At 44.6% G+C, this 27513-nt stretch overlaps 1 protein-coding gene across 3 annotated transcripts in view; it reads right to left on the bottom strand.

Moving 5' to 3' along the window:
- The window catches only part of PHYLLO (2-oxoglutarate decarboxylase/hydro-lyase/magnesium ion-binding protein), a 247108-nt gene that overhangs the window by 184511 nt on the left and 35084 nt on the right, over nucleotides 1-27513 (bottom strand). For all 3 annotated transcript variants that reach the window (XM_087373141.1, XM_087373148.1, XM_087373156.1), the window contains 2 exons: nucleotides 26481-26597; nucleotides 26170-26370 (listed from right to left, as the gene is read on the bottom strand). In XM_087373141.1, coding sequence (XP_087229267.1) covers nucleotides 26170-26370; nucleotides 26481-26597 — 318 coding nt within the window. The remainder of the gene's footprint in view (nucleotides 1-26169; nucleotides 26371-26480; nucleotides 26598-27513) is intronic.

Raw genomic sequence — 27513 nt, 5'->3', positions numbered from 1 at the left:
AGCATTTTATGTAGCATCATCTTCAAAAACTTGTCAAAACTGTCAAAACCAAAAGGCTGAACTTGGAGGGCTTGTAGCTCACTCTTCAAAGCAAGGAAAAGGGGGTTTTTAAGGCAAAAGAGAGCTGTCATACCACAGAAGATCCTCTAGGAAGAAGAGGCGCAAAAACGCGTCAGAACTCCATAGCTTGCCCCTTTAAAGTCGACTGGTTTTTCACTGATTTCTCCTTGAATATGCAGCCATTGCTGCTCAGATTTCAGCACAGGATAGCCCAAGGCATGGAGAATCTACCCCTGAAAGGAATTAGAGGAAGATGAAGTGTGCTGAGAGAAAACCCAGAAGAAAAAGTCAACGATTTTCGTGTAATGGCGACGAAACGGGCACAGCTTTCTCTGATTCCTTTCAGCCAGGGGTTCGCCCCTTCGAGGTGGATCTCCAGCAGGAAGGACGTGGGAAATGGTTGAGAACCGGAGGAGAACAAGCTTAAGCAAACTTTGGGGAGAGATGGTGAAGAAGAAGATGAAGAAGATGATGATGATGTGGCAGAAATGGGCTCAAGGGGGATCAAAGGGCTCTGATACCATGTTGGTAAGCTGAAAGGAAAGCAAAGAGTGGACACAAACTCAGAATACTTGCATTATGGAATGAAGAAGAGTGAGGTCCTTAAGTAGGCACCTCATACATGCTCACTGACATCACTGATGACTTCAGAGCTCCACGATCATCTCCTCAATCTGCTCCTAGATTCTCTCAATCATCCTATGTGGCTCTCCACCACCTAACTGTGCTTGTGGGCACCTAACTGTGCCTCTAGCACTCACACATAGAAACCAAGGCGTGCCTCAGGCATACACCTTGAGATATCCCATCATTCAATGGGAACATAAGACAACTCAATATCACCTACTGATAATCGCTCTCTGACATAGTGATAGTGAACCTCAATATGCTTTGTGCGAGCATGGAAAACTGGATTCCGTGAAACATCCAAAACACTCTGACTATCAGTGAAGATGACGGTAGGAGCAATTTGACATGTACAAAGATCTGCAAGTAGCTTCCGAAGCCAAACACACTCCACTGTAGCTGTAAAAGCCGCTCTGTACTCAGCTTCACAGCTAGAAGTAGCAACTGTACTCTGCTTCTTACTGAACCAAGAAACACATGAAGTACCAAGCATAAAACAGTTGCCACGATGTGACACACGAGTGTCAGAACAACCGACCCAATCACTATCAGTGAACCCATGCATGACAAGTGAAGTATCAGCCCCATAGAGAAGGCCTAAATGCTGAGTGCCTTTACGATATCTGAAAACATGCTTCACGGCATGCCAATGGTGCATAGATGGGCTGTGCAAATATCTACTCAACTGTGAGATAGCATGCTATAGATCACGTCTCGTATGGCATAGGTAAATCAAACAACCAACTGCCTGCTGATAGAGAGTGACATCACATGTACCGCTGCCATCCTTAGAAGAGAAGTGAAAACGAGTCTCTAATGGTGTGGATACTAGCTTGCAATCCTCAAACTGAAAACGCTGCAAAAGCTGTCCAAAGTACTTGGATTGTGACATTAAAATGCCCCCCTCACTGCTAGCAAATTGAATGCCCAGATAGTAGTGCAAAAGACCAAGATCAGACATAGCAAATGTCTGCTGCAAATCAACTTTAAAATCTGCAATTCACTCAGCATGTGTCCCACTTACAAGTATGTCATCCACGTAAAGGACTACAATCAGCAAATCTGTCCCACGCTTGCGGATGTAAAGGGTAGCCTCTGTAGGGCTGTTCTGAAAGCCAAGTGTGAGCAAATGAGAATGAATTCTCGAATACCAAGCCTGCGGGGCCTGCTTCAATCCATAAAGGGCCTTTTTCAAGCGGCATACCTTGCTTTCCGAACTTTCAACCTCAAAGCCAGGAGGTTGGGAAAAATATACCTCTTCCTGCAAATGCCCATGAAGGAAAGCTGTCTTAATATCAAGCTGATGTATCTGCCAATGAAAGTGGGCAGCAAAGGCAATAACAATGCGAATGGTAGTGATCCTGGAAGTGGGAGCAAAAGTCTCCTCGAAGTCAATGCCATGCTGCTGAGCATAGCCCTTAGCAACAAGATGGGCTTTGTAACGGTCCACTGAACCATCAACTTTCCGTTTGATCTTGTAAACCCACTTAGTTCCAATGGCATTCTTGCCATAAGGCAAATCACACAACTCCCAAGTGTCATTCTGATGGATAGAATCCAATTCAGCTTGCATGGCCTTCATTCAACAATTATTCTGAAAGGCATCTTGATGACATAATGGCTCTTCAGTGCATGCTGTAGCAACAAAACTAGCATGCTCTTTCCGGACAGTTGCTCTCGTACGGGCTGGCAGAGGAGTGTCTTGTTTGCTGTCTTTTAATGTGTCAAGGAGCCAACGGGGTACCTTTTTAGGCTCCTGAATTTCTGCTCTTTCCTGGTCAAAAGCCCGGTGCAAATGATCCTGATCAATGATAGGCATATCAAGCTGAATTTCTGCATGCACATGTGGCTGTAAATGACCAACAGATGGAGGAGGGACAACCTCAGATGGAACATCATCCCGAGCATCAAATGGAAACAAGGGCATCAAGCTGTCAAATATGTCTGGGGCATCAACAATGGGCTGTTTTTGACAGTCCAGCAAAGGCATAGTGAAAGATTCATCAAACACAACTTCCTGACTAACAAAACACTTGCCCATGCAGGGCTGATATAGCTTATAGCCCCTGCTCTCTGAACTATACCCAAGAAAAATGCATTTAACAGCTTTATCATCCAACTTAGTGCATCTCTGTGAAGGCACATGAGCATAAGCTAAGCATCCAAAAATCCTCAGGTGGGAAATGCGAGGCTTACGACCCGTCCAAGCCTCATAAGGTGTGATAGTCTGCAATGCCTTTGTAAGACATCTATTCAAGATGTAATTTGCACACATGACCGCATCCAACCACAACTTATTAGGCAAATGTTTCCCTTTCAACATGCATCTGGCCATTTTTCTTCCGCTCAGCCACGGGATTCTGTTGAGGAGTATAAAGCACCGTGCATCGATGATTAATGCCACGGGAAGCCAAAAAAACAGCAAACTCCTTAGACATGTATTCACCCCGCCTGTCTGTATTAATGTGAGCAATGTGTAGCCCACTCTCATTCTCAGCCAAGGCAATAAAGTGCTTGAAGCTATGAAGAAACATCAGACTTGGATTTCAATGCGAACATCCAAGTGTACCTGGTGAAATCATCAATAAAAGTAACAAAATAGTAGAACCCCCCAAAAGCTGCAACCCTCATGGGTCCACAAACATCACTGTGAACCAGATAAAGCTTACGTGAAGCACCAACTCTCCCATCCTTGGGAAACGCAGCACAGTGCATCTTACCAAGTAAGCATGGTTCACAAACATGTTTGGTAGACATGCATTTTTGGACGATCCACAACCATATCTTCCTTATATAACTTCACCAGGGCTCCAAAATTGAGGTGTCCAAACCTCTCATGCCACAAATGAGTATCTGCCATGATAGAATCAATAGCAAAGGCATGTGCATCGGCAAGTGCAACATCATCATCTGAACATCTGTCATAAGCATCGAGTCTGTAAAGACTTGCTAGACAATGTGCCAATCAAAACCAGGGTAGAGGCATGTGTAACATCATACACTACACACCTCACACCATCAAAAATAACCTGAAAGCCACATGTAGTAATGGCCGCAATAGAAATGAGGTTCTTACGAATGCCTGGAACACAAAGCACATGCTCTAGAGTGACAATACCACCAATGACAGAAGTAAGAGCAACTTGCCTAATACCTTTCACAGTATATGATGCATTATTGGCACATGTGACACTGGCCCCTTAGATGTAAGCTCCAATGAGCTGAATAACTTCCTGCAGGAAGTGATGTGCTTACTAGCACCACTATCAAAGAACCAGGCATCACGAACATCTGACACTGTCATACAAGCATCATGAACATCAGGATTATACTGACATGTAACCAAGAAAGCCCAATGGTGGTCTTGTGCAAAATTAGCGGACTCATGTTGATCTTCTGCACTAGAAGAACCAGATACTGCAAGACCAGACTCTTTCTTTTTCTTTTCAGATGCTATGTGCTTCCTGCATTCAGAAATATCATGCCCAGGTTTCCTGCAATAGTTACATCTCTTCTTCTTTTTGTTATCCCCTGAAGAAGAGGCACCATGTGAATGATCAGCATGGGAATGAGAGGGCTTTCCAGCTGAAACCTTGCCTTTACCTTTGTGTTTATGATGGGCAGCAAATGCTTGATCACTAGCCATAGTAGCATTGCAATTCACACGACTTTGCTCCTCCTAAAGAAGAAGAGTAATAAACTGGTCAAATGAGAAATGATTGGCATCACCCCCTGCAACCAACCTCAATGTAGTAGCAAAGCCTTGATATGAATCAGGCAACCCAATAAGGTATTAGAAACCAGCTGAGAATCAGGCATAATCTCATCAATGTTGACCAACTGCTCTTTCAAATCCTTCACATTAGTGAGATAGGCATCCATGTTACCACCCTCATCAAGCTTTAAATCTTTCAACTGCCTCCGAAGATAGGCAATCCTTGCCTCATTCCGCACCTGATACAAAGATGCAAGCTGATCCCATGCTTGCTTAGCTGTCTTGCAAGACCGAATATGAGGGATAATAACCCGTTTCACTGAAAGAGCAATCAAGGCATGTGCTTTGGCATCACGACCATCCCACTGAATTTGCTCATGTGAAGGAGGCAAAGCACCTAGAGCAGGAGGTGCAGGAGTCCTGTCTGTAGCAGTAGAACCATCACCTAAAGACCCATGACCTAAAGAAGCAGAGGCTGCAGGTGTAGCACCAGTAACAGTGCGTGTAGGCCTGGCCTCAGAACCTGAAACAATATGCCATAGATTCTTGGCAGCCAAAACATGTCCCATCATGAATGACCACATGGGGTAATTGGTGCCATCAAGCTTGTCATCGACCCCAATCAGCCCAAACAAATCACCTTTGCCACCAGACATGGTGCTAAAGAACAAGGCAAATGCACCAACTAGCAAAGCAAATGAGAGAAAGGCAACCTCTCAGAATCAAGTGCCAAAAAACTGCCCAAGCTTCAAAGCTTATGTCTGCAAGAGACTCTGCAATCCCAAGCTGTACCTATTGCAAGAAAAATCCCCAAAGGCAACACGGGGCCTTCCAAGGCAACGCGAGGCCTTTCCAAAATGCAAATGAAGCGAAATTTGGAAAAAGCCAATGCAACAACGGCTTACCCAATGATGAACAGCAGTGGCAAGCTCTGAAAGCGAGCAAATGAGGGCTGGAAATGAGAATTACAGCAAAACAAGTGCTCCCACGAGGAGGAGAGCACGTACAAATGGAGAGAGAGAGATCCAATAGAGAGAAGCTCGCAGCCCGAGGCAAAGGGATACCAAAGGGCGAGGAGAGGTCTGTGAATCAAATCAGCAGCTCCAAATGGCTCCAAACGTCGGCACGCAGTTCGAGGCAGCTCCAAAATGCTGGCACGCAGCTCAAGGCATCTCCGAAATGTTGGCACGCAACTCGAGGCAGCTCCAAAATGCTGGCGCGCTCGAGACAGCTTGGAACCTTACTCGTAAAACACAGCAGTGACACTATCATTTCTCTCCCTCTCTCAACAAAGACACTAGGGCCCAGGACAACAGTCGGGCTGGACCCCTCGAAGGTTTTTATTTATCACAGAGAAATCAAGTACATAGTTCAGCGTAGAGCTGTTCATGCATAATCCAAATCGTGAATGAATGAATCATTACATGAGCTCTCAGGCTCCCCTTCTTGGCAACAAGCCACTTGTCAATTTCTACACTACTTTCCTAATTACATGCCACTAAGGGCAACTCTGGAGTCTTCGAAGCACTTGGTCACACGAACCGCCTCCCAGACTCCGATTAGGCTCCCATAGCGCTTAGGAAAATAACTCTTCCTAGTACCAACAACAATTAATTAAAGTGCACCACCATGCCACCCATTAATTGTTAGCGCTTTGCATGCAAACAACACATTGTGGACTAGTTCTAGTCACGGTGGGCGTCCCCACTGAATACATGTGCACGCATAACAAATATAAAATATATATATTTTTATTCTCTCGTTGACCGAAGTCAACGCTCTTGATCATAATTAAGGGGCTTTGACCAAGGGTCGAGGCGCCTTAATTATAGCCAAGTCTCTCCAGCCGAAGTTGGCACAACTCTCCAACCTAAGTTGGCACATCTTGGTTAACCGTGGTTAACCCTCTTGGCGCATGCCAAGGTAAATCCCACTGGATAGGTGATTGAGCCATTTTCTTACAACTCGTCTAAGATCTACAAGTTTCTCACACACACTGTGTATACAACTAATGTAAGCAGCCTTTGCTTTTCAGAGAGAAAATTACCTCAACAAGAGGTGTCTTGCATTCACAACTTATGCCAATGCCGGGCTGTCAACTCCAGGCATAAACTCAAAGCTGTGTTCCCCTTTTCTGGCTGCTGCAAATGACTTCAAAAAGCATCAGTTTTCCCCCTTTTTCACTGCTCAAAGGCATGCATATTTCTTTTTCTGCAAATCTCTAATTTTCTCTGATTTTCTCTGATTTCTGCTTTTTCTGACAGTAAATACTCTCTTAGATAGGTGAAAACTGTTGGCAGAAACAGTCTCTGTAACTGTGGTTTTTTTTTTTTCTGAGGGACAGTAACTAGATGGGTAACTGCTAGTTACACTAACTAGATTAACTGGTTCTGGTTTGGTTAGTCTGCAACTAGACTAACTGGGCTAGTCACAGTCTGGTTACAGTGACCAGACTAGTCTGGTTGGGTCAACTAACTGAACCTCTAACCAGGGTTAACTAACCAAAGTTAACTTAACCACTGGTTTGCCACATCAGCCTGCCACGTGTTTTGCCACATCATCTGTGAGCTGGCTGCCATGTCAGCAGTGTGCCACGTCATTCACCTGCATGTGGGTCTGCCTCATCAGCTGACACTGTGCACTGCCACGTGTCTTTTTGCCACATCATCCCGCACGTGTGGACGCCTAGCCACGTCATCTTCCCTGCTGGCTGCCACGTCATCTCGTACGTGTGGCCGCCACGTCACATGTGTGCCACGTGTCTTTTGTTTGCCTCTGCCATGTGTGCACCACGTCAGCGCAGTGCACGTGTCTGCCACGTCACAAAAACCACGTCACCTAAGGTGTAAGACCTGGTTTGGTCAGCGTCGAACATCACCGGAACCTTCTACTTGCAGCGTAGAGAATCGAAGATGGAGAAGGAAGAAATTCTTTTCGTAGCTCACGTCTATTGTTGTGCCATCACATCAGCGTTCGAGGAACCTCTAGAGGCTTGCGCTTTTTTTTTTTTTCACGGGGCCATTGAAAAAAAACTACCATGCTCCAGATGACTTAGCCCCGATATTAAACTGATCTCTCCATCAGACGTGCGCTTTGGTGGACAGTCTCTATTTCCTAACTGCGCAATGCACATAGCAATGATACCAACGAAAATAGTACCCCGCACCCTGCATGGGATCTCCATCAAACACCTGCGCAATCTAAGGCACTTAGCGTAGTCTTTCAGCCGACGCCTCAGGACCCGAATGATGAAATTCTTCACGCCTGCCAATCTGAATTTGTGTTGGCCCTTTCTCTTCTGTGGTCTCTCTACCAACAGAAACTCTCGTCAGAGGTGTCCTACGTTGGCCACTTGGATTTTTCAACAGATTTCCCCGCACCTACTACTTGATCGTCACAGCTTCAGAAAACTGTGAAGCCATGCTCTGATACCAATGGAACCTTACTCGTAAAAGACAGCAGTGACACTATCATTTCTCTCCCCTCTCTCCCTCTCTCAGCAGAGACACTAGGGCCCAGGACAACAGTCGGGCTGTGCCCCCCCAAAGGTTTGTATTTATCAGAGAGAAATCAAGTACATAGTTCAGCGTAGAGCTGTTCATGCATAATGTACCTGGAACAATTAATTAAAGTGCACCACCATGCCACCCATTAATTGTTAGCGCTTTGCATGCAAACAACACATTGTGGACTAGTTCTAGTCACGGTGGGCGTCCCCACTAAATACATGTGCACACATAACAAATATAAAAAATATATATTTTTATTCTCTCGTTGACCGAAGTCAACGCTCTTGATCATAATTAAGGGGCTTTGACCAAGGATCGAGGCACCTTAATTATAGCCACGTCTCTCCAGCCGAAGTTGGCACAACTCTCCAACCGTCTAGGCCTACAAGGCTCATACTAAGGTATAAGTGGCATCTATGGATAGCCCATGAGATAGCCTACAGTGTATCCCTCTCCCTAGAGACTTGCACATGCCTACATGGACACATGTTAAGAGATCATAATGAGAATTTCAGCTTAGCATATCTCAAGACCCTAGACACATTGAGGTACTTGATGGTTCCCAGGTCCACCCATCTCACCAGTATATGGACAAACGTTGTACACATTTTGATGGTCATTTCGACTAGTATGCAAGGGTCTTCCAAGGCTGCTTCTGCCAGGAGTACTATCTTCCTTAGGGAGTGGAGAGGTTGTCTTTCTCTGAGGTCACTACAGGTTTGATGTGGCACTTTCAGCTGGAGATGGGAACATCCACAAACCCTAAAGAGTATACTGTTGCTGGAGAGTTAGTCATTGGTGCGCTTATAGACCTTAGGGATCTATGTGGATCAGCCAGGGACTTCGTTGTTCAGATGGAGCACGATGTTGCCAGAGTGGGTTGAAACAAACCTTGGGAGCATGGTGCTTGGCAAGATCCAGGCTGTCCTTAGTTCTGAGTGAGACAGCTGGATAGACCTGCTGATTGTGCAAGGATTACTCAAGGATGTTGGCAGCTTCATGATTGAGTATGGTGGTACCATTAGATATTTGGTGCTACCTAAATGGTACTTGTATTCCAAGATGGTTTCCTTGCACGGGACCGGACCTAGAAGAGCGAGAGCTGCAAGTTCAAAGACCAATGATTGAGGACGTCTCCAACTTGTTCTTGTGAGCTTCTCACTATGACCTGATAGAGCATTTACATCGATGTGTAGGTGTGGGGCCATGGCAGGTTGATGCAGGACATGGGGAAGGTGTATTAGCAGAAAGAAAAAACCTAAGAGAAAAAAAAGGGCTGCCACATGGGCAGCATGCAGGCTGCCATGTGGACAGTCCAAAAGGCTGCTGTTAGAGGACTGTACGAAGGCTGTACTGATGCATGACAGGAGGCTGGAGCAGGTACATGACTACTGGGACCATCTACAGGCCTGGCTCCAGCAGCAGCAGCCTGCAGACAGCACAAGGTCGGCAGAAAGGCAGCAAGTCGGGGCTGTTGTGAGAGTATGCAAATGAGCGGAAGCATGCAGCACAGAGAGGGAGAGAGAGAGAGAGGGGGGGGGGGGGGGGGGGGCACTAAGAGAGGCCAAGGAAACTGTGTATATAGCATGGGGGAACACCCACAAGAGGGAAAAAAGAACTGCTCCAAGTGATACCAGAAAAGGAGGGAGGCTGGCCCTATAAATAGGGCAGCCTGCTGTAGGTCGACTTGGGGGCCTCATATGGTCAACCCAAGTAGTAGGTCTAGCCGACCTAGGGCCGACCAGCTGGTCGGCTGTCCCAGGCCAGGGCCAGCCCACTATAAAGGGCCTGCCAGTGCACCTAGGATCTGCCCGAAGGCTGCCCATAGCAGCCCACTGAAATGGGCCTGCCAGCCCTCTACTCTCTCCCTATCCTAGCCTGAAAGGGGGCAGGCATACCCATAATAGAAGCCCTCTCTCACTAGATCTACACCTGAGATGACCTCAACTATAACACCCTCTCTGCAGCTCATGGTGTACAATGATCTGAGGGAGCCGGCCAATGAAGAAACCATCATGGACTCTCCAACAGGAAATGTCCTGGAAGATAGCTCCAAGGCGCCTGGTAACTCGAAGAAATGTCAACTGATGCTCCAAAGAAGTCATGTGTTCTGTAATATCCCAAGCTAGTCGCTATGGGTTCCCAATGGAGGAATATGAAATGTGGGACACACCACGTCCAGTAACCTGTCAATGAGCTCATCACATACAGAAACCACGTACAATGAACTCAAGCTCCTTGGTCCATAGTCACTGTGACCTGAAACAATGAACCCCGAACACATCTGGTCCATAGCTCCACACTGTCTCCTATGCCTGCCAGAATTTCAACAGGTCCAAAAGCAACCAACATGCCCTCTCTAGCTGTGACCCACAGGGGGAGACACCTCAATGTCAAAAAGCTGGAACTATCTCGGGGTACCTGCTGCTGCCTTGGAGCCTCCGGAGTGGTCAGAGTCTGAGGACGAGTCCTGATCCTGAGACTTATCCTTGAACTTACACTTCCTCACCAAATGGCCGCTTTCCCACACTTGTAGCACCTGCTCCAGTTCTTCTTGGTCTTCTCCTGAGATGAAAGGGCCGTGCTTCCACCTGGAATGAGTTGCAGCCTGCCCTAGGACAATTGTATTGACTCCTCTTCGAGCAATAGAGGGGCAGATCATCAAAGTCTAGCTGACTAGCTGAGACTTGACACCGCAAGGCCCAAGAGACCATGTCATAAGCCCGAGGTAGCTTGATGAGAATAAGTACCGCAAACTAAGGAGAGGTCAGTGCAGCTCCCATGAACAAAAGCTGGTCATGGACGACCTTAGCATACATCACGAAGGGTTACATAGTACTACTGTTGGAGAACTCAAGACTGTGAAGCTACATAGTACTACCATTGGAGTACTCAAGGGTTACATAGTACTATCGTTGGAGAACTCAAGACTGTGAAGCTACCCCATTAGAGTATCAGCCCTCGTCGCTGAGTCCCTCGCATAAAGGTCCACTAGTTTGGACCATATCTCGAAAGCACTCGTCAATGTCTACACTGCGGGAGAAACCTCCTCCATGATGGTGCACACAAGGACTGAGTGTGCTGTCAAGTCTTTGTCTTCCCATTCAGCAAACTCTTCCTGAAACTCATCCTCCTGATCCTGGGTCCACTGCTTGGGATTGGAAGGATGCTCACGTTTCTTTTCAAACCCCTTAAAAAAAGCTCCCAAAGCCCTTATGAATGAACCAAATCTTGAGCTATAGTTTCCAGCGAGCATAATTTGCTCCGTTCAACTTGTCCTTATCATTCATGCATGGGGGAGCCATAGAACCTAAATCTTCGTCAAACTATCCTTCCTCAACACCTTTGCTTCAGATCCTGGCAAAAGAAACTTCCCCTACCGGGTCTATACGATCTTGATCAAGGCACAGGCAATGGTTTCATCCAAGATGAAAGGGGGAAAGCCAATCCATATGAATACCATGACGGGCAAACCATGTGGATATGCGTGCATACCATACTATGTCAACCCCACTCTCTGCTAGCCGTCTCGATGACTCTATTGCTAGCCTCGGTAATCTCCATTGTCCACTGGGATAGGGCCCAAACTCTATTATGGAAGAATGTCACCGTCAGGAAAATGGCATCAACCTAGGAGGTGTCATAGCAAAGTCCAACTGTACTATACGGTGAGGGACTGAGGGCTTACTCCTAATCATCCTCGACCCCACGATCACTTGTAGCCCGTCAAATCGCCTCCACTCTGTCGCCGAAAGATCAATCACCAAAACGGTGCTGTATACATGGCAGTCCACCTCACTAGGGTGTCGAAAAGCCATCCCTACATCAGTGGATCCTGAAAATATGCCTAGAAGCACTGTCTCTCTAGCTAGGCCAAAGATAGCTACATGGGTCATCATGAAAACTGGCTCTGTTAAGACTGTCCTCAGCTATGTGTAGGACTGCACTATCTCCACTTGCTCACCTCGGTGAGTGGAGCTATGTCGGTGAAGCACTGCACGTGAGGTGTTGAAGATCATAACCTTGGTTTTCCCAAGGTTGGTTGTTAGGTTTCTCTCTCAATATAGCACCTCTAGGGCCGTCAGAAGTGAAACATTCCGAACTGATTTTTTTCTAGCTTTACATTGAATCACGGGCACAAGCACTTAGTTTATCCTCCCAGCCAACCTCGGTGGTAGCAAGCTTCTCTGTTGAATCCAAAAGAATACATTTTTTTTTTCATGAAAGCTTTTTTTACTTGCTTAATTCCAACTAGCCCCAAAACTCCCTAGATGGATCTAGTATGCCACATGTCCTCAATTTAGGGTCCCTCCTTAATGCATCATTTACCCCTCTCTTTGGATAACTTTGAAACATTTGCCCCTAGGCACATTTCATGCATTCTTAGCCTTAGATCCACCTAGTCTAGTGCCATGTCACCCGCACCAAGGACCTTGACCTTTATTTCTTTTTTGATCATTTACATGAAGCCCAAACAAATATAATACCAACATTGATCCTTTAAAGGAAAATGCCGACTGACCTTTCCGAGGTCATGTTACCTCGACTTGAGCGTAACATTCCTTCCCTCTTCAGACATCAGCGTCCTCCATGATAAAGTCTGGGAACACTCTCCGTAACTGGTATACGAATTCCCAGGTAGCTTCTGCTAGAGATAGACCATGCAATGCCACCAACACCGTGGGTATCTTCCGATTGCGCACTTGCATTGTTCCTCGGTCCAGGATTCTTGTTGGTTTGCGTCTTGCATTATCCTCTATCTCCTGAAACAAAACAACATCCTCAATTAGTGAGTCACCTCATGAAACACTGGGTGCACCTTATAACCCTGTGGCAATTCTAATTTATAGGCTACCTTGCCTATTCTTTTTAGAATTAACCATGGCCCACAATATTGAGGTGATAACTTAGCACACTCTCCTGCAGTCAAAGACTTAGAGTGCGAAGGAACTTTGAGAAAAACTTTTTCTCCTTCCTTAAATTCGCTAGCGGATCGATTTTCATCCACATACGCCTTAGCTCTATCCATAGCTTGGCGGATGTTAGCTCTCGCAAGTGCTAGCATCTCCCGCATCTGAACCACAAAGTTCGCGGCACTAGGCACTTTCTAAGGTATTCCAACTATAGTTGGATTCGCTGGCCTATAACCATAGTTCAACTCAAACGGACTGAACCCTGTAGAGGAATCTTTTCTATCATTGTATCTTCCGATTGCGCACTTGCATTGTTCCTCGGTCCAGGGTATCTTCCGATTGCGCACTTGCATTGTTCCTCGGTCCAGGATTCTTGTTGGTTTGCGTCTTGCATTATCCTCTATCTCCTGAAACAAAACAACATCCTCAATTAGTGAGTCACCTCATGAAACACTGGGTGCACCTTATAACCCTGTGGCAATTCTAATTTATAGGCTACATTGTGCGTTGACACTGAGTCAAACAACACAATGACCTCATGATTAGCTACTTGCCCTTTCATCTTAATTAACTCCATGTCGTTAAAGGCTGTAAACCCGGTTGCTGCAGCTTTGACGGGATAGCTTTGACGGGATATTATCAGGTGCACTAGTTACTAAGTTAGCAACAGATACACATAACAAAAAAGCTACTGACCTTTGAGAAGATCCCGCTAGCTGAATCTGCAACTGTTCTGCTCTAGGACTTCCCTCCATTTCCACGTCGCATTCTGAGACCACCATCTCAGCCATCCAACAATCCTTGTTTCGTGGACAATCTTTCCACTGATGAGGCTGAAAGCATCCAAAACACAAGCCTTCTCTCCTCGCTTTTTCCCTTTGCTCTGGGTTCAAAGAAGACTTCGACCAAGCCCAAGCTGCCATTGGTGTTACTTTTCTTTTCATTCCAATGGTGGTACTCGATTTAGGAGTCTCAACTGGTTTTGCCTGCTTGGCTTGACCACTAGGCTGTGAGGCACTCCCTTTGCTAATCCACTTCTTCTTAAACCCAGTTTTCTTCAGGTACCCATACTGAGTCCCAACCTGCACAAACCCACTTGGTCTGCTCGCTTTTGCATCCTCATAGTTCAGGGCTATGGCAATTGCTTCATCTAGCGTGTTCGCATACTTAGCCCGAACTTCCATCTTTATCCGATCATTCAATCCAAAGATAAAATCTTTTACTTGAATTGACTGAGGTAGGGGTTCATCAACCTTCATTACACTTTCTCTGAATTTATCAGTGTATTCTGCCACTGATAAATTTCTCTGACGAAGGTTTCGATACTGATCCCAAGCTCGGGATGCTTCGTCAGGAGGTAGGAAGTGTTTTCTAAATTCCTTTTTAAACCCCTCCCATGTAGTGGATGCTACACCATCTTTCTACTGTTTTATCCACCACCTATCCGCTGCCTCATTAAACATATGGATGGCCTTGCGGATTTTCTTCATATCATTCTTGATTTCACAAATGGCGAAGGCCTCGTCCCATTTGTGTAGACAGGTCTCAATGATATCGGAACTACGGTCAGACATCCGACCAGAATACTTTTCTGGCCTATAATTGGCAATATTAGGCACCTTAGCCCTCCTAGGCCTCGTCCCATTTGTGTAGCCAGGTCTCAATGGATTTACCTTTCTCCTCACGAGATGGTCTGGCAGACATACTATGCACCATTTTCCTGAGCTCAGACTACCCTACATTTGCTATAACTGTTGTGCTAAAATATGTTGCAAGGCATCCTCTAACATTGCAATTCTGCCAGATAATGTATGACTTACTGAGTGTGACACCTGCGGGGTCGGCCGGACTCCCGACTCTACGGGATCCATCCTGGAAGCTTCTTCTTCTACTTCCATTTAAGTCAATCGGGCTCTGTGTGTGTGTGTGTGTGTGTGTGTTTTAACACCGCTTGCAACTGTAATTACAAATTGAAAGTCCAACTTCCAATTTTACAACTAACCAACTATATATCACACTTATAACCAAAACCACTTTTCCCTATACTAGGGAAACTCCTGCACACCTAAACTGCAAATATTCCATGCATAACAGGCATATAACCAATTGTTTGCATCAATCCAGTACGCCTTCAACATCTGGAACCCAATAGAACAAGCAGGAATTCCAAACTAAAACACGGAAGTAAATTACCAAACATATGCTCCAACAAAGCTTAGAAGACATAGAGAGCTCCCTGGTTATAATTCTTGCTGCATGAAGAGATCAAGTTGTTTCTGCTGTAGCTCAATTACACCCTCGTTGGAGACCCAAAACACTCCTTCACACAAGCTCACGATCAAGCGCAACCAGTTACTAGTACCGTGACCTGACGACAATCTACTCAACGCGATCAACGATGCTCTTTTAGAAATTACGTTGCTCTTCAGCATATTGCAGCTTCCAAGGCTGATTTGCAGCAGGTTTTTGAAATGTTAGACATGGGACAGCAAAGTCGCTTCACGTCTCCCTTCCAAGATACCAAAGATCCTTGATGTCAATCAGCCAAGACCAATGTGTGCGCCATCCTGACGTCCAACGCACACCCAATTCATGCTTTAACGTATACCCATGCAGGTGACGGGATATCTCCAAGCGCACGTAGCAACCCCGCATAGCAGTTCGCCATCACGACACTTAATTAACAAGGACCAACAATTGCGCCATCACCTGCGGCAACTTATTCTATGACCACACAGTCCCTTTGGTCATGCGCTGCTCCTGATACGTAACGTAAATCTCAAGAGCCAGAGTCCCAACTCCTGCGACAGCGTTTCCCACAGTATTGCACAGCTGGTCCCTCGATGCGTCAAACGCCCCGCCAGTCCCAGACCGTTCGCAATATACTCTGCGCTCTGATACCAAATGAAACATTCCGAACTGATTTTTTTCTAGCTTTACATTGAATCACGGGCACAAGCACTTAGTTTATCCTCCCAGCCAACCTCGGTGGTAGGAAGGTTCTCTGCTGAATCCAAAAGAATATGTTTTTTTTTCGTGAAAGCTTTTTTTGCTTGCTTAATTCCAACGAGCCCCAAAACTCCCTAGATGGATCTAGTATGCCACATGTCCTTAATTTAGAGTCCCTCCTTAATGCATCATTTACCCCTCTCTTGGGATAACTTTGAAACATTTGCCCCTAGGCACATTTCATGCATTTAGGTCCCTTAGCCTTAGATCCACCTAGTCTAGTGCCATGTCACCCGCACCAAGGACCTTGACCTTTATTCCTTTTTTGATCATTTACATGAAGCCCAAACAAATATAATACAAACATTGATCCTTTAAAGGAAAATGCCGACTGGTCCTTCCGAGGTCATGTTACCTCGACTTGAGCATATCAAGAAGTCTTTACAATCTCTCTGCGGAAGATGATATGAGGACTATGTTGCCTGCATATAGAAGTATCTGTACCATTAGGTCAGTCAATAGTGATCCCTCTCCTCCTGGGCAATCTATAAAGGATGTGATCTCATCAATGTAGAGCCCAAAGAGAGTCGTAAAAGAGGGCGTCCCTGCTTCTCTCTGATCGTGCTCTCTGTCCAATCTAATAGGCCTCCTAGAGCCTGGACTCTCCCTCTGACAGACACATATAGGTTCATCACCTCCCAAATCATAATCTCCAAAATTTGCATCTCTTCTAGCCTTCTGATCAAGAGGGATCATGGGACAGTCTCAAACTCCACCCGAAAGTCTACAAAGCAAGTGTAGACTTTCTAACATCTCGACCTCGCCTCCTCAATGATAGCCTCAAGGTGAAGATGTGGTCTAGAGTGCAGTGTTGTCTCCGAAATCCTGCCTGCCCATTGCCCATGAGCCTCCATGTGGCCACTAATCTCTCTCTGCAATACCGATTTATAGATCTTGCCCAGGGTGTGGTGTAGGATCGTTAGATGAAAGAGCAAGTGCAAGGTGCAAAGAGTCGATAGATTCAGCCGTCATGTCAACTAGAGGAAGTTGTAAAAACAAAGTACATAGTACTTGTACCTAGACCTAGGACTAAGTGTCCTAGGTGTCACATAGGATTAAGTGTCCTATGTGGCATAAAAGGCACACAATAAACTAAGTGCCTATACCAATGCCTACAAGGCACATACCAGGGCCTATAGGGCATCACTAGAACTGGGAGAAGATGGCCTACAAACCCCCCTCCATGGTATGGGCTGAAGTATTCCAGAAACGTCTCAGAATACCTGGTATTTTCTGATCATGGTGGCACATGTTCATCCAAAAGGATATAGCCACCTATGAATATACAAGGTATGTCAGATCATGTAACAAAGGGAATCAAGTGTAAAGCCTCGCGGAAGACTTCGAACTTGGGACGAAGAAGTGCCTTTGTAAACAGATCTGCTATGTTGTCCTCTGTGGGAAGATAGGGCAACTCTATGTCTCCTGCTAACAACCGCTCCCGAACATAATGATAGTGAACTTCAATATGCTTGGTACGCGCATGAAACATTGGGTTACACGCAATGGCCAAAGCACTTTGGTTGTCAATATAGACCATAGTGGAGGATGTCTAGCGAATACCAAGATGTGTAAGTAACTGTCGAAGCCAGACACACTCTACTGTAACGGTGAAAGCTGCCCAGTACTCAACCTCACAGCTAGATGTGGCAACTGTTGGTTGCTTCTTGCTAAGCCAAGAGATACATGAATTGCCAAGCAAAAAACAATTGCCAGTATGTGACACTCTGGTGTCGGAACATCCTTCCCAGTCACTATCCGTGTAAGCATGCATGGTAAGTAAGCCATGATCACCATAGAAGAGGGCTAAATTCTGAGTGCCTTTGAGATATCTGAAAACTCTCTTCACTGCCTGCCAATGCTGTGAACTGAGCATGTGCATGAATCTGCTGAGCTGAGATACTGCATACTGTAAGTCAGGTCTGGTGTGACATAAATAAATAAGGCATCCAACAGCCTGCTGATAAAGAGTGATATCACATGGTGGGCTCCCATCATGAGCTGAGAATTTGAAGCCTAGGTCCACTGGAGTAGAGATTGGCTTGCAATCCTCAAACTGAAAACGATCAAAGAGCTGTCCAATATACTTGGACTGTGACATCATGATACCCCCCTCAACATGACCAAACTGAATGCCCAAATAATAGTGGAGCAAGTGATGAGCATATCATCCACATAAAATCAGCACTAGAAAATCAGATCCACTCCCATGGACATAAAGAGTGGGTTCTGTGGGGCTATTCTGAAAACCAAGGGATAGTAAGCGTGCATGAATTTTGGCATACCATGCCCTAGGTGCCTGCTTCAAACCATAGAGGGCTTTTCCAAGCCGGCATGCCTTGTTTTCAGAATTAACAACCTCTTAGCCAGGAGGTTGTGTGACATAGACTTCTTCCTGCAGATCCCCATGAAGAAAACCAATCTTGATGTCAAGTTGGTGCACTTGCCAGTGGTGATGGGCTGCAATGGCAATGACACACCTAATGGTAGTAATCCTGGATGTGGGAGAAAATGTCTCCTCAAAGTCAATGCCTTGTTGTTGGGCATACCCTTTTGCAACAAGACGGGCTTTGTGTCGATCTATGCTGCCATCAGATGTAGACCCACCTCGTACCAATGGCATGCTTGCCGGGAGGGAGATCTACTAATTCCCATGTGCTGGAAGAGAAACCTGCAAATCAGCATGGGATAGTGGCTGATCATTGCTTGTTGGAGGGCCTGCAAGAGGCTCATGTTGCTGGTCAAAGTCCTCTTCTGAGGAATGCTGAGGTAACCAAGATTCAAAGGCATCAAACATGTCAACTTTTGGCTTAGCTTTGCAGTCCACGAGAGGAGAAGCCGAATGTTCAGCAAAGATTACATCCCTACTGACAATAATCTTCCCAGTATTTGGTTGGTATAGCCTATATCCTCTGCTCTCCTGGATGTAACCAATAAATATGCATTTGATTGCCTTGTCATCAAGCTTATGATGGTACATGAACATATGCAAGAGACCCAAAAACTCTCATGTGTGAAAGTGAAGGCTTCCTGCCTTTCCATGCTTCATAAGGTGTAACAGTCTTCAATGCCTTTGTAGGTGATCTATTCAGCACATAGTTGGCACACATTATTGCATCAAGCCAAAATTTATTGGGCAAAGACTTGGCCTTAAGCATGCATCTGGCCATCTCCATAGTAGACATGTTCTTCCTTTCAGGAGCAAGATTATGCTGAGGAGTGTAAGGAGTAGTGCATGAGTGAACGCATGAGTGAACACTGCCCCGTGAAGACAAAAATGCATCAAACTCCTTTGACATATACTCTCCCCCCCTATCTGTGTTGAGGGTCACAAGCTTGCATCCTGATTCATTCTCAACCATATTCAGCCACCTCTGAAAGCATAAGAACACTTCAAATTTGAATTTTAAAGGATATACCCAGCAATATCTTGTGAAGTCATCAATGAGAGTCATAAAATATTTGTATCTCCCAATGGCATTTGTCCTCATTGGGCCACAGACATCACTGTGTACTAGCTGCAATTTCCTTTGTGAGAGTTTTGGACAATTCTTTTGAAAAGGAAACCGATGCATCTTACCCAAAAGACAACCCTCACACACATGTTTGGAAACTGTGTGAGTTTGAGGTACATCATTAGCCATCTACTGTGAATGTAGCTTTGCAAGAGCTCTATAATTGAGATGACCCATTCTCTCATGCCAAAGATGAGTTTCAGCAAGCTGTGAATCTGAAATAGCAAATGCTTCAATAGAAAGTGCAGCTGAGTGATGATCAAGGTGATAAAGCCCCTTTTGCAAAGTGCCAGTGAGAACTATGGCATTGTCATCGCGAAGATCATAAACTAGGCATCTGTAGCCATCAAAAATCACTCTGAAACCTGAAGTGGCAATTGCTGAAATTGAAATCAAGTTGACTTCAATTCCAGACACAAAGAGAACATTTGTTAAAGTGACAGGATGGCTTGAAATGGATGTGAGCTGCACATCTCCAATTCCTTTTACAGCATAGGAAGCATTATTAGCACATGTGACAATCCCCGCTCGAGGTGCATCAACTAAAGAATGAAACAACTCTCTGCAAGATGTGACGTGCCTGGAAGCACCACTATCAAAATACCAAGACTGAGCATCATTAGAAGTAAAGAGTGCATCAACTTTGGAGGGATCAAATGAGAATGGACAGCCCATGCCCAATCATCCTGGAGAGCATGTGCATGTGAAGCATCTGCTGGCTCATGGGATTCAATTGCATGTGAGGCATTAACTGTCATTCTTGCTTTCTTTTTCTCTGAAGCAATGCGCTTTCTGCATTCTGAAATGTCATGTCCAAGCTTGCGACAATAGTTGCATCTTTTCTTCTTTGACTTATCTGCTTTATTTTTAGATGCATGGGAGGAATTGCAGCTGCTATGCGCAGATTTAGGCTTGCCCATGGGCTTGGAAGCCTTGCCTCTTCCTGTCTGCTGTGAAGCAAATGCATGATCAAGAAGAATGGCTTGTCTATTAGCACGACTTTGCTCTTCCTACAAAAGCAAAGTGACAAGCTGATCAAAAGAGTAGTGGTCTGGATTACCCATGGCCACTAACCGATTGGTTCTTGGAAGCCTTGCCTCTTCCTGTCTGCTGTGAAGCAAATGCATGATCAAGAAGAATGGCTTGTCTTTTAGCACGACTTTGCTCTTCCTACAAAAGCAAAGTGACAAGCTGATCAAAAGAGTAGTGGTCTGGATTACCCATGGCCACTAACCGATTGGTTGTAGGAAACCCTTGATATGTATCTGGCAATCCATTTAATGTGGTACTGACAAGCTGAGAATTTGGCACCACCTCATCAATATTGGCAAGTTGTTCCATGAGGTCCTTTACCTTTGTCAGATATGCATCCATAGAATCACCTTCATTCATACTGACTTCCTACAACTCTCTTCTTAAAAATGCAACATGTGCCTCATTGCGAATCTGATAAAAAGAAGCCAACTCGTCCCAAGCATCCTTTGCTGTCCTGCAAAACCGGATGTGTGGAATAATGATTCTCTTGCATGATAAAGCAATCCAAGAATGTGCATTCGCATCTCTTGCATCCCATCTTGATTGTTCCTGAGTTAGGGGAGCAGCAGCAGGAGTGCTAGAAGATAAGGCATCAGGAGGAGTACCCCCTACAGAGGGACCAGCAGTAGAGGCAACCACTATAGCATTGGCTGGCCTCAGATCAACCCCTAAAACAATATTCCACAAATGCTTTGCAACAAGAACATGTTTCATGAGATAAGACCACATCGGATAGTTGGTGCCATCCAACTTATCATCTTCACAAAGAATGCCAAATAGATCTTGATTGTTGCCAGCCATTGCAAATGGGATACCCTGAAAAAGACCTGAAAACCCAAAAGCCTCAAGGCTATCATTGCAAAGAGCTGGCTGTCCAAAAATGACAGCAAATATCTGCAAATAAATATTCTGCAAATTTCCAACCCAAATCAAAGGGCAAAGTACTTGTACCTAGCCGTAGGACTAAGTGTCCTAGATGTCACATAGGACTAAGTGTCCTATGTGGCATAAAAGGCACACAATAAACTAAGTGCCTATACCAATGCCTGCAAGGCACATACCAGGGCCTATAGGGCATCACTAGAACTGGGAGAAGATGGCCTACATGTGGCCAATCATCAGAGTGTGGTAGTTCTCAGTGTCCATGGGGTCCCCTGCTTTGTATATCAGTACGATAGTGGTTATGCTCCAAGAAGGTGGAAAGTCGTGAGAGACAATAGACACTGATAGAGGCAAAGGAAACTGTGTATATCGCAAGGGGAAACACCCACAAGAGGGAAGAAGAACTGCTCCAAGTGACACCAGAAAACGGGGGAGGCTGGTCCTATAAATAGGGCAGCCTTAGCCTGATATGGCCGACCCAAGTAGTAGGTCTAGGCCTAACCAACTGGTCGGCTGTCCCAAGCCAGAAAGGGCTTGCCAGGGCGCCCCCACTCTCTGCTAGTTGTCTGGATGACTCAAGTGCCAGTCTCGGCAATCTCTAACTGGGTAGCTCCCATACTCTATGCAGAAAAGTCAATGTCTGAAAGATGACATCAATACGAAGTGGTGTCACAACAAACTCTGCTTGTATGATCTAGTGTGGGACTAAGGGCTTACTCTGAATCATCCTAGATCCCATGGTCACCTATAGTCTCTCAAATTTCTTCCAATCTGTCGTCGGGAGGTCACACCCCCAGAATGGTGTTGCATACATAGCAGCATGCCTCACTAGGGTGTTGAAAAGCCAGCCCTTCGGCGGTGGATCTTGAAAGTGAGCCTGGAAGCACTGTCTCTCTAGTCGGGCTAGAACACTCTGTCCTCGTGTGAGTCATGCTGTGGCTGTGTAGGTCAGTTTTACTTGACCATGTTATGTATACAAACAATATGTAAATACTGATATGGATAGACTTGTGATGTATCCAAATAACTACCAGCAAATCAACAATTCTTAGCCAAAAATGATTAGTACATCACCGTTTTACAATCCCTGTATTTTATGTGTCCTGCTAAGGTGTCCTCAATTGTATTGTGGGCACATATGCTGTCCAGTGTGAGTTCACTACAGCCGTTTTGAAGGCTCTTATGATTAAGGGTGAAGGGCTGCAACCAAAACCAAGTCCAGGGCAGGAAAAGAACCTATAACAAGAGCATGGAAATATTTTTGCCTTATTATTACATGGTGGTTTTGAAGTGCAACCTCCTATCTAGTCTACAACTGCATCAAATTACCGCGCAGTACTACTTTTTACTTCTTGAAGTTTTTCCTGTGATATTTTTATCCTGTTAGCTCTGAGTCATCATCATCAGCTTGTGAGTTTCTGTTATGCTGAGTACATTTTTATTTCAAAATAATGATATTTGATGAACTTGCAATGAAGCTACTAAAAAAAAAATCTTGTAGTGTGGAACTATGGATACGTGCAAGATTTTTGCAGTCTGGAACTATGGATACTTTCAATTGTGACTGTTAACGTTAGTACTACTGTATAGCTTCCATCAGTTGTGGGTGGAGGGTGGAGCATAGCTAGAGGTCAACCACAAGGTGCAGGACAACTGTTAGGAGCTGTTGCTGCTGCTTTGGTGCCTCCAACACAAAAACAAAAAAGGTGGGATTCACGTGATGCACAATCTCTTTCAATTATTTCCCTTTCTATTAAAAGGTTTAACATTCCACACATTCGGTCATGCAAGACCTTGAAGGCAGCTTGGGATATTTTTGAGAGCATGTTCGCAGCCAGAAATGATGCACGGGTCTCTTTCCTGAAGAGAGAGCTATCTCACACACATATGGATGAGGGTGATTCCATGAATGCTCACCTCACCAAGCTTCAGGATTTGAGGGAATAATTGTTGAATATAGATGAGATCATTCCTGATTCAAAGATGATTACCACCCCTCTGAATTCTCTTCCCGAGTCGTATCTCGATTTTCATACCTCGCTGAATTTGTCATTGAGGGGGGACGCCACTTTCAGCTAGATGCTTATGAGAAAAGATCCAATCTTACACTTGCAGTAAACACTCCCACTGCTGCCGTGTAAAATGCGGAGTTATGGTATGCTAGATATGGACACATGAGCTATGGTGGCTTGATGACACTTCAAAAGCATGCTATGGTTGATGCATTGCCTCCTTTGGACTCACCTCCTCCTCATGCCAGGGAAGGGTGCATCCTCGGTAAGATGCATAGATTTTCCTTTAAAAAGGATGGTGCAGTACTAGCTGTCCAAAAATTACAGCTCATACATAGTGATGTCTGTGGTCCCATGAGGACACTTGCTTTGGGTGGTTATCTGTATTATGTCACATTTATACATGACTACACAAATTACACTTGGGTCTATGGCTTGAAGAAAAAATCAGATGTGTTTATGCACTTCAAACACTTTGTGGAAAATGAGACAAGACTAAAGGTGCAAACACTTCGCACTGACAGAGGGAGGGAGTATATGTCTCATGAATTTGAGGCATTTTCGAAGGAGAAAGGCATCACACATCTGCTTACAGTGAGGCTTACCCCTCAGCAAAATAGCAAAGCTAAGCGGAAAAATAGAACTCTCATGGAGATGGATAGATGCATGCTCACTAGCAAGAAGTTGCCTCAGAAATTCTAGCTCTAAGGGCTCATGTGTGCTAATTATGTTTTGAATCGGGCTCCCACAAAGGCTTTGAAGACAATCACTCCCTACAAGGCTTGGCATGGGAGAAAGCCTTCAGTGGATCATTTTCATGTCTTTGGATGTGTTACATATGCCCACGTTCCTGTGGAGTTTCAACATAAGTTGTCAGACAAGGCACTAAAGTGTATCTTTGTTGGGTATAGTGCAGAAAGCGAAGGCTATCGTCTCTACAATCCTGCCACACCCAAGATTTTTGTGAGTAGAGATGTAATTTTTTCAGAGAATTCAGCTCATACACATGCTGAATTCACTATTTCCGCTTATTCAGATGATGTTTTTGAGGGGTTCCTTCCTATTGCTTTTGGTTTTCCAGCTAATGCTCATGCTGAAAATTAGCATTTACAACAGCCTCCTCCTGATCTGCATGCCCTGATTCAGCCACCTACTGATTTTGTTCCTCCCTAGGCACTGGATGATGTTGTCAGGCAAGAGATTCAAGAGATACATGCTGCAAAAACAGTTCCGAACTGGTTGCTACAGACTCTCAGGGAGAGTAGACTTGAGGCACCTTTGCCTGGCAGGACTCGTAGTGCAGCAAGGCACGCAGGGGGCAGGGCTCTTTCTGTTGAATCAACTTATGCAGGTACTCTTCTTGATGAAGAAGAACCTGATACTTCCGAAGAAGCCCAAGATAATGTGCACTAGATGAATGCCATGCACAATGAATTGCAGTCCATTGAGAAAAATCAGACTTGGGATGTTGTGGACTTACCACCAGGAAAACATGCCATTGGTACCAAATGGATTTTCAAGTGAAAAGGAAGCCAGATGTGTCCATTGATAGATACAAGGCACGGCTGGTTGCCAAAGGATATGGTCAGAAAAAGGGCATAAATTATGAGGAGACTTTTGCTCCTACATCCCGGATGACAACTATCAGATCAGTTATTGCCATGGCTGCAACTTTTGTTTGGAATGTCCATCAGTTGGACATAAAAACAGCTTTCCTTAATGGGGACTTGCGGAACTCCTGAGTTTGAACTTTCAAGCAATGCACTTCAAGTTTGCAAGCTGAATAAAGCTTTATATGGACTGAAACAAGCCCCACATGCATGGTATGCCAAGATTGATGCCTTCTTGGCAAGCAAGGGGCTACACAATAGTCCCACTGAAAGCACCCTCTACATCAAGAAGGATGGGGGGGATATTTTAGTCATCATTCTTTATGTAGATGACATGCTGCTCACAGGGTCAAATGAGGAAATAATTGCAGATTTCAAGGCTTCATTGAAAGCTGAATTTGACATGACAGATTTGGGCATGGTAAATTTCTATTTGGGGATCCATCTCATACAAGACAAGTGTGGCACTGTACAAAAGCTCTTGGATAGATTCAACATGCAAGATTGTAAGCCTACAGCCACTCCCATGGAGCCAGGACTGAAGCTTACTATGTATGATACAGGTGAATCAGTCGATGCAAAAAGTCTTTCAGGGTCTTTCAATAATGGCATCCAACATTTGTATAGAATGTAACATAAATATTCATCCTTCATGACTTCCAGCTTAGTCACAAGACCTGAATAAGGGTCTTTCAATAATGGCATTCACTATTTGCATAGAATGTAACCTAAAGATTCATTCTTCATAACTTCAAAAGCTTAGTCAAAGCACAGCTAACGGACTCACTTTCCATGACAGTTTGGAGGTGTCAACGTCAAGAGGGTCAACATGCACTTGCATTTGAGGTTCATTACGTATGCACGCTTGCATATATGTACAAATGCATAGTATGTACATCTGTATGAACACACACTTCTACAGACTTACTAGAAGATTCCTCCCATAGCTATGTATATAATTACAGGGTTAAGAAGTTAAAGAAAAGTTATGCACCTTTGAGATAATGACAAAGAAAAAGAATCTCCCATCATGTAGAAGGCTTTTCTACTATCACCATGGAAAGATTTGATCCATACCACATATACTTTACTCTCATGACCATGTATATTCTTTTCGAAAGATCCAGTGATAGAATTTTACATTATCGTCCAATGTGCATTGTTTCACGCACAATTTGTTGACTGAACAAAAGGCATCACCTTTGTTTCCAGCCTAGAAAGAAGCATCAAACCATCATAAAGAACCATTTGCTAGCAGTTCCAATCCAGTCAAAAAAAGTACCTTTGATAACCCCATTGTATCACCAAAATAAGGATCCAGGAGAGATTTCTCTGAAGCAGATGCATGTTTTGCATCATTGTATTCTAAAGTTCCCAAGAGTTCTTTCATTATATCATGCCAAGCTCGTTCACATGGCACATGTTCCTTTTGCAATATTCTTGGAAAGGGCCTCTCATTTGGCATAGAAATGCCATCAGAAACCTGTTCAGGAATCAGAATATATAAATACAGAGTAAGCTTTCCATAACCAAGTTCAAAAAGTCCCTCCACCATTATCTAGCGTTGTAGATTCTGCATTGAGGATGTCATACCAGCAGAAGGGACTTTAAAGCAATAGCCACAGCATTATTGAAAGACCAACCCAATGCTTCATCCCATGCAATATTCACTGCCAGAAGGGAGCAGCCCGGACACTCACAAAACTCAACCTGAGGCAGCATCAAGCCACTGTAAGCATTGAATATTGTTTCACAAAAGCACACACTGAATTCATTTCCAAAGCCCTGAAGGACAAGGTAAATACAGCAGGTTTTTACATAAAGGGCAACCAGAGCTAAAATGAGAACTTATAAGTGGAGAGGAAAGTTTTGGTTCAAATATAACTAAGGATGCCACATTCTTGTGCCCTGCAAGCAAATGTTTCAAGTACAAAATACAAGCATAAAGCATTCAACAGAACTGCACAGATATTGCATGCCCTTGAGTTAATGTCCAAACAGTAATTCCAGATCTGCAACTTATCTCAAATTACCTATTGTACTAATACAAAAAAAGCCATGCCATCACAGTTTTCAACAACTTACCAATCTGTTGATATTCAAGAGGCACATTTCCACATGCAGGCTTCATTCTGAAAATTTCTATTTAGAAGCTTTGGGAAACAAATTAGCATGTGTCAAGTCGCTGTTCACAACTACATTGCAAAAGTATGGATATCTATAATTACTAAAGCAAATGCATGGAGTACAGACTGGAAAACAAGAGATCAAAGTCACATGAAGGATTTTGTATTGTTCGCTCGCAAATATTTTGAAATGGATTAGGTGTAGTAGTAGTAAGAAAAGGATGCCATATGGAGGGGGTATATATAAGCACTGAGTTCACTAATGTGAATTCAGAATACAACCTAACAATGAAACTACAAACATGAGAGGGTCGCATATAAAGAAGCCTTGGCACTTGAAGGCCTAGCTTGAATAGCATCTAATAGGCGCTTAACATGCAGTCCACTCATGGCCTAGACAATACATATGAATTCTCATTTGTATCTATAAAACCACCCTGGGCCATTAACCTGCTGGCTATAGCCTTGATAAATGCCTCTACCATTGTAAAATATTGTTA

The sequence above is a fragment of the Dipteris shenzhenensis genome, chromosome 1, assembly GCF_047967505.1.
Source record: "Dipteris shenzhenensis isolate YYH24624 ecotype China chromosome 1, Dip_SZ_1.0, whole genome shotgun sequence".
Classification (NCBI taxonomy): Eukaryota; Viridiplantae; Streptophyta; class Polypodiopsida; order Gleicheniales; family Dipteridaceae; genus Dipteris; species Dipteris shenzhenensis.
Note: the sequence above shows the minus strand (reverse complement) of the source record. Positions and strands in the feature narration are given on the sequence as shown.